Here is a 6,000-nt window from a genome sequence, read left to right as displayed (position 1 = left end):
ATTGACTTATTTGATGCTCTTCAGATCTATTTTGCTAAAGACTTAGATTTTTATCTCTGTCACTGCTTTTGAAATGCTTTCCATGATTGTGACTCCAGCTAATGTAATTTTCACATTTGGTGCCATTTTTCTCAAATGACAATACAGACCAGCCTAGTACTTTGACTTAAAATATGGACAAAATATAAAGAAAAGAGAGAAAAGAAGAGTTGAAGGTCTCTGAATAAGAAAACCTTGCCTTAAAATCAAACAGATGGACTATGAGGGGTAAGTTGTGGAGTAAGATAGGATGATTAAAAAAAAATCCTAACAGAAATGAGCCTCTGATCAGTAAAAAACTAAGGAACCTAGAGCAGTGCTGCTCCTTTTTATTAATATTTTCCCAGAATCTCTGGCCCCTTTCACTTTTAGCCTATGTCCTAGTACCTCAGCACCTCACTTAGCTTTTCTTAAAGAAATCCAAGTACTACTACTGCTAATAATAATAATAATTGCATACAGATTTCTTACGCTTTAATTAAAATCTTCGCTAATGCCTACACTTTTATTTGGCAATGCTTGAAAGAAATCTCTGGGGGAGTCAACTATGTCAGGAAAAAGCTCTGCTCTTAATACAACGTGTCCCATGGCATTAAGTGTGTATTTATTTCTACTAACAGTGTTTTTCTTGTGTAGATTCTGACTTCATGCTAAAATAAAAAGGGTGAAATCTGTAACGTAGGTGTGTGTTTGTGGGTATGACCTCTCTCTCTCTCTTGCATACATTTAAGCCTCTAGGAAAAAAGATCTCTTACCTGTTATCCAAGTAAGGTAGAATTTTGAACTTTAGAGCTAAATGATAATTGGGATCATTGCACATACTCCGTAATTCAACATTTGTTGAGCTACAACAATAATGATTTACAACAATATTGTTGCTTTAAAACAGTCGCCCTCATTTTGTTGCAGACATTGGGTCCCCGCATCCTCTCAGTTGGGAAGGAAGAAGTCAGTTGAAGTCAGTAGTAAGCAGTTAACAGAGTGTGGGTATACGTTTCTTAACTGGATAGCTTAGTTGATCCTCTGCCATTTGGCCTGAATTTACCCCAGTCGAGGACACTTCACTGGAGTCTTGGCTGAGAGCTGGGATTGGTGACTACACCTTCCCAAATGCGCACCCTCGCTGTCCTTGTGCAACTGAACGTCCCCAAATCTCAGAATGCACCTCCAGTCATGTCAATTCCGGCTGCCGCGGCTCTATTGAAGGTGGTCTCCGCGGAGCAGCCCACACTCATGGAGGAGTTTCATCTAATCACAGTTGCTGGTTGGAGAGAACCTAATCTCCTGCTAGGCTTCCCAGCCACTGAATTCCAGACCTGCCCTGAGCTTCCAAAAAAAAGAAAAGAAAAGCCCCTTCCTGTACTATCGCCCCCGTGAGTCATCCCAAGAGGGCTGCTTTCCCCAATCCCTCCTGTGCTAGCAGGAAGGGGAGTAACCCTCACCTGAGATTTGCCCAAAGTGACAGGAGGGGGTTGATACTTGCTTTGTTATTGAGAGCAGGGGAGGCAAGTATGTCTTGATATGTGTGTGTGTGTGTGTGTGTGTGTGCGCGCGCGCTCGCGCTCGCGTGTGTGTGTGTGTGAGAGAGAGTTGTTTTGCAGTGGAAAATAAGCGAGGGAGAGGAATAAGGAGAGGCCCGTGCCCTAGCTCCCCTCGGGGCCTTAGAGAGTGGCACACATCGTAATTCGCTTTCCAGAGCTTTACAGATTTCCACAAACAATGACATCACTCCGGCGGCACCGAGCAGATTACAGCTGGGGGGATTTTCCTGGCAGCTCGGCGGGCGCGGGTGGTGAGGTGGAGGAGCTCTCCAGGGTGCTGAAAGGGGCGGGGGCGCGGGCTCGCCTCTCCGCGCCCCCCGCCGGCGGAGGCGGACCGACCCGGCCGGGGGCGGGCAGGGGCGGGCCCGGGGCGGCCCAGGGAGGGGCCCGCCGCTTCTCCTGCCCTCATTGGCTGGTGGCGGGCGCACGTCACCCAGACTGGTGCTCTCCTCTGGCCCCGGTGGAATTGGGGCTGAGGAGGAGCTGAAAATGCAGATTTAGCATCAAGCACAGACACACACTCGCTCTTTCTCTCAGATACACACAGCTCCCCACATTCGCACCTCTGCCAGCGAGCCGGGCCGCCTGACTGCACGGCTTCCCCGCCAGCCAGATGCTGGAGGAGAGCACACATTGATTTGCTGCTTTCCAAGCCCCTAATCAGCCTGTTTCTCTACATAAAGATTTTTTTAAAAAACAAACAAACAGACAAAAACTATATATATATTTTTTGTTTGCACCTTCCCTCCGGGTCTCCTGCTCTGTCCGCCTGCGCGCCTCCTAGCACCACTTTGCACTCTCAAAGAATGATGAAAGGTGGCTGTGTGTCCCAGTGGAAGGCGGCCGCCGGGCTCCTCTTCTGTGTCATGGTTTTTGCATCTGCCGAGAGACCGGTCTTTACGAATCATTTTCTTGTGGAGTTGCATAAAGGAGGGGAGGAAGAAGCTCGCCAAGTTGCAGCAGAATACGGCTTTGGAGTCCGAAAGGTAAGAGCTTTTGCATTTCGCATGTTGTTTCTAAACGGGGACAGCCCTGCGCAATCTCATTGCAGACTTGCAAGTTTTCCCTCTTTCTCCTGCGATGCAGATATTCTGCCATCGGCTCTTCGACACGACATTGCCTCCGGTGATCTTTCACGGGTTATGTAATTAAAATGTCCTTCAAATTGTACTAGTAAGGTCATTAAAATAATTTATTGCTCTTTGACTTGGTGGCAAAAACAGGATAACAGCTTTCAAACAATGCCTTGCGCCCGGGATGCTGTCCGAGGTACCAAGTTGTCAAGGCTGCCTGGGGATGGAGGGGTGAAGTGATGAACAGCTCGGGCTTGGCGTTAACTCTCTTGGCAGGGATGTATCCCCCGCCCCCTTCTCCCGGAGAGAGAGTAGTTCCCGACGGACAGGGCTAGAAGCTTGGACGTTGCAATTCACCTCCGTGCTTTTCGGACCCGCTCCAGAAGGACTTCCCTCCCAGGGACTTCGGTCCCTGCTCTTTTCCAGGGATAACAGCTCCCTAGCTCCGGGAGACTTAGAGACATGAACTGGTTTTTCTTTCCAAAATCAGGAAGAACTTCTCGCCCTCGCCCCCGCCCACGACCGCCCACCCCCGAAGCGTACTCCTAGTTAGCTCCCTAGTTCTCGACTCACAGCTGCTGCAGCTGGAGAGGTGGATTTCGGGGGGAGTTCCCTACGGAAAAGTCGAAGTGTCTCTCCTGGCATGTGGGCGGCCAGTTTGGCTTTCCTACCAGGACGCGGGGATCCCCCTTCCAAGAAGTTGTCAGAGTTTAACGGTTTGGGCAGCTGGTTGAGGCTCCCAGCCTCGGACGCCTAGGAACTCCTTTGGAGACTCCAGGGTACTCATTCTGGGAGGGCAAGGGAGACGAAAACACGGGCTGGGGACCATGGCTGACCTACTTGCTTTTCCTGCAAAATAATCTTGTCAGGGATCTCAAGTATCCTTAGGGGACCTGGCGAGGGGTGGAGCGAAGGTGTAAGGAGAAACCCAGGCGAGGGCAACCTGGAGTAGAGATGCAATTGGCAACCAGAGGGCCAGGTGGAGGTCTGTGGGATTCCGGGCCGCATCTCTTCCCTCTTGATCCCAGGAGAGAGGCTTCAGATGAGCGGCGGGTGCTTGCGGTTGTTGCTTTTGCCTCTCAAGGGCAGCGCGAACCGGGAGTCCTGTCAATCCCTTCTGTCCCGACTTCCCACTCCGCCCGCCTCCCTCCCCAGCCGCCGCGAGGGCTCCTCCGCACGCTGCGGGCTCTCCCGCCTGGGTAGGGCGTTGGCAGCCTGGATTTCTACCCCAGGTGGGTTTGACAGCGAGTTTGCCAGAGGTCTGGGAGGAGGCGCCGGGTCTGACAGTGGCGCGCGGGCGGGTCTGGCAGAAGGGAACTTGTTGCTCCCGGGAAGCGTGGGTGGAGCAGGGGAGAGAAGAGGCAGCCGAGGGAGCAGCCCGCTGTCGTTCTGGCCCGGAGTCTGGGGGCTGTTTCAAGAGTGCCGCCAACACAATAAACAAGCAGACCCTCCATCCTTCCCACCCTACCCCTCAACCCAGGACCCGTAAATATAATATTGATTCTTGTTAACTGACAGTTATATGGCACCCTTATGTACTGGAGTACTTACATGCATTCTTATTTAATATTCTCAACAACTCTGAGGAAGCTACTATTATTATTAAGCCTATGGTACTGATAGGGAAATCGGCTTAGGTAAGGGTCCAAGACAAAAACAGCCAAGGATTTAAATGCAGATCTTTCAGAGAGAAACTCGTGCTCTTTACCCCTTAGTACTTACCAAACCAAGCTAAGTGCTCTACAGCATATGTTGGGCTTTGGGATCTGCTGAAAAGGGATGTGCCATCATCAGGCTCTTTAGGTCTTGAGTGTAAAAGGGCTGCAATTGGTGCAGAAATACCTGTCACTCTCTCCTCCTGCCATGCACCTTTTCATAGCGTAGGCAGACATTGCCATCATATGCAGGTAGACACTGCTGTCTCCTCTTTATCTTGTTTTTTGAAGATATGCCCTTAGGATTGATCTTAGAAACTTAATCAAATCTAGGTATAGCTGAGACTCATAATAGCTTAACTTATTAATTCTCCAACAGGGTTTTTGTGGGGGGTTTTTTTGTATAGAGGTAAACAGCTTAATGGGAGATTTACAGTTTGGTGATGGGATTTGAGCGAGGAGATGTAGAGACAATCTCATCATAAGTGAAGCTGAATCATCTTAATACACTTACCTTAAAAATCTCAGAGAATTCATGCTTTGGGGTGAAATCAGATACTTAAGCCTCTTTCTCCCCCACTCTTTCTTGGAGAGAAGCCCACTGGTTTTGCATCACAGCCTCAAACCTGCAATTCCTACTTAAGAGAAATGGGCTGTGACCTTGTCTCCTCTCTCCCTACCTCTCCACAACCCCTCAGGAATAGTATCTCTTATCCAAATGATTTTTGCTCTGATACATATTTAAGTAAAAATCAGTCTATGGTGATACTTCTGTATGATGAGTCTTTGCCTGATGCTACACCTGTTTAGAATAAACCATCTTTTCCTCCCTTGGATCCACGTCCCACCCATCCTTCAAGACTGAGCCGCAAACCTTCCCATGCTATAGACCACAAAGAGCTTTCCCTTCTCCAAATTCCTGTGGGACGAAAAAGTAAAACCTACATGACATAAGCCTGTACGTTCCATCACTTGTCATCTAGTCATTTCATACTTAAGTAAATATGGGCGTAAGTATAGTATTTCCACTTAAAAAGTAAATATTCAGGGATGATATCTTCTGTATTTCTGGTTTCTTCATCATAGCCAACATATTACTGGGTTTGCCAGCCTGTAAAGAAATTTCCTTAGTTTTATTTTATTGCTCCAGGTTTCCCAAACACTGTCTTATCTTGTTTACATCATGCTATACTGTACCTTTGTCAACACTTGTTATTTATTTTTCATTTAAAACCCCCAATACCTCCTTCTCCTCCCTCTCTCTACACTTAGTATACACCCCAACTCCCTGCTGTGCCATCTTCTCTGATGCCCAGTGTCGGACACCAGAGATTCTCGGTAATTATTCATCCAGAAGAAGGGCCAGCTGTGCAGACTAGAGGAATCTGATGTTTTACCAAGTTATCTCGTCTAACCTCACAAACCTGTGAGGTAGAAATTATTGTCACCAACTCTAATTCTCAGATGAAAAACTTAAAGCTCCAAAGAGTTAAGTAACTGCTCATATCTGGAAAGTGAAGAAATTCAGATTTAAAACCAAATTTGCTTTACTGAAAATAATTTTGTCTTTCTCTTATGCTACCTCCAGGAGACCCTCCCTAACTGCCAAGAATTGTGCCCTTGGGACACCATTTTAGAGTTCCCATACTTATTTTCTTTCTTTTTACTTTTTTCTATATCAAACGCTTATTT

General features: G+C 47.8%; 1 protein-coding gene across 1 annotated transcript in view; it reads left to right on the top strand.

Moving 5' to 3' along the window:
• Nucleotides 1-2,015: 2,015 nt before the first annotated feature.
• The window catches only part of PCSK2 (proprotein convertase subtilisin/kexin type 2), a 262,092-nt gene continuing 258,107 nt past the window's right edge, over nt 2,016-6,000 (top strand). The window contains exon 1 of the mRNA XM_044748449.2: nt 2,016-2,566. Within this exon, the coding sequence (XP_044604384.1) occupies nt 2,387-2,566 (180 nt within the window). The 5' untranslated portion in view covers nt 2,016-2,386. The remainder of the gene's footprint in view (nt 2,567-6,000) is intronic.

The sequence above is a fragment of the Equus asinus genome, chromosome 15 (genome assembly GCF_041296235.1).
Source record: "Equus asinus isolate D_3611 breed Donkey chromosome 15, EquAss-T2T_v2, whole genome shotgun sequence".
Classification (NCBI taxonomy): domain Eukaryota; kingdom Metazoa; phylum Chordata; class Mammalia; order Perissodactyla; family Equidae; genus Equus; species Equus asinus.
This window is presented reverse-complemented; position numbering and strand designations above follow the sequence as displayed.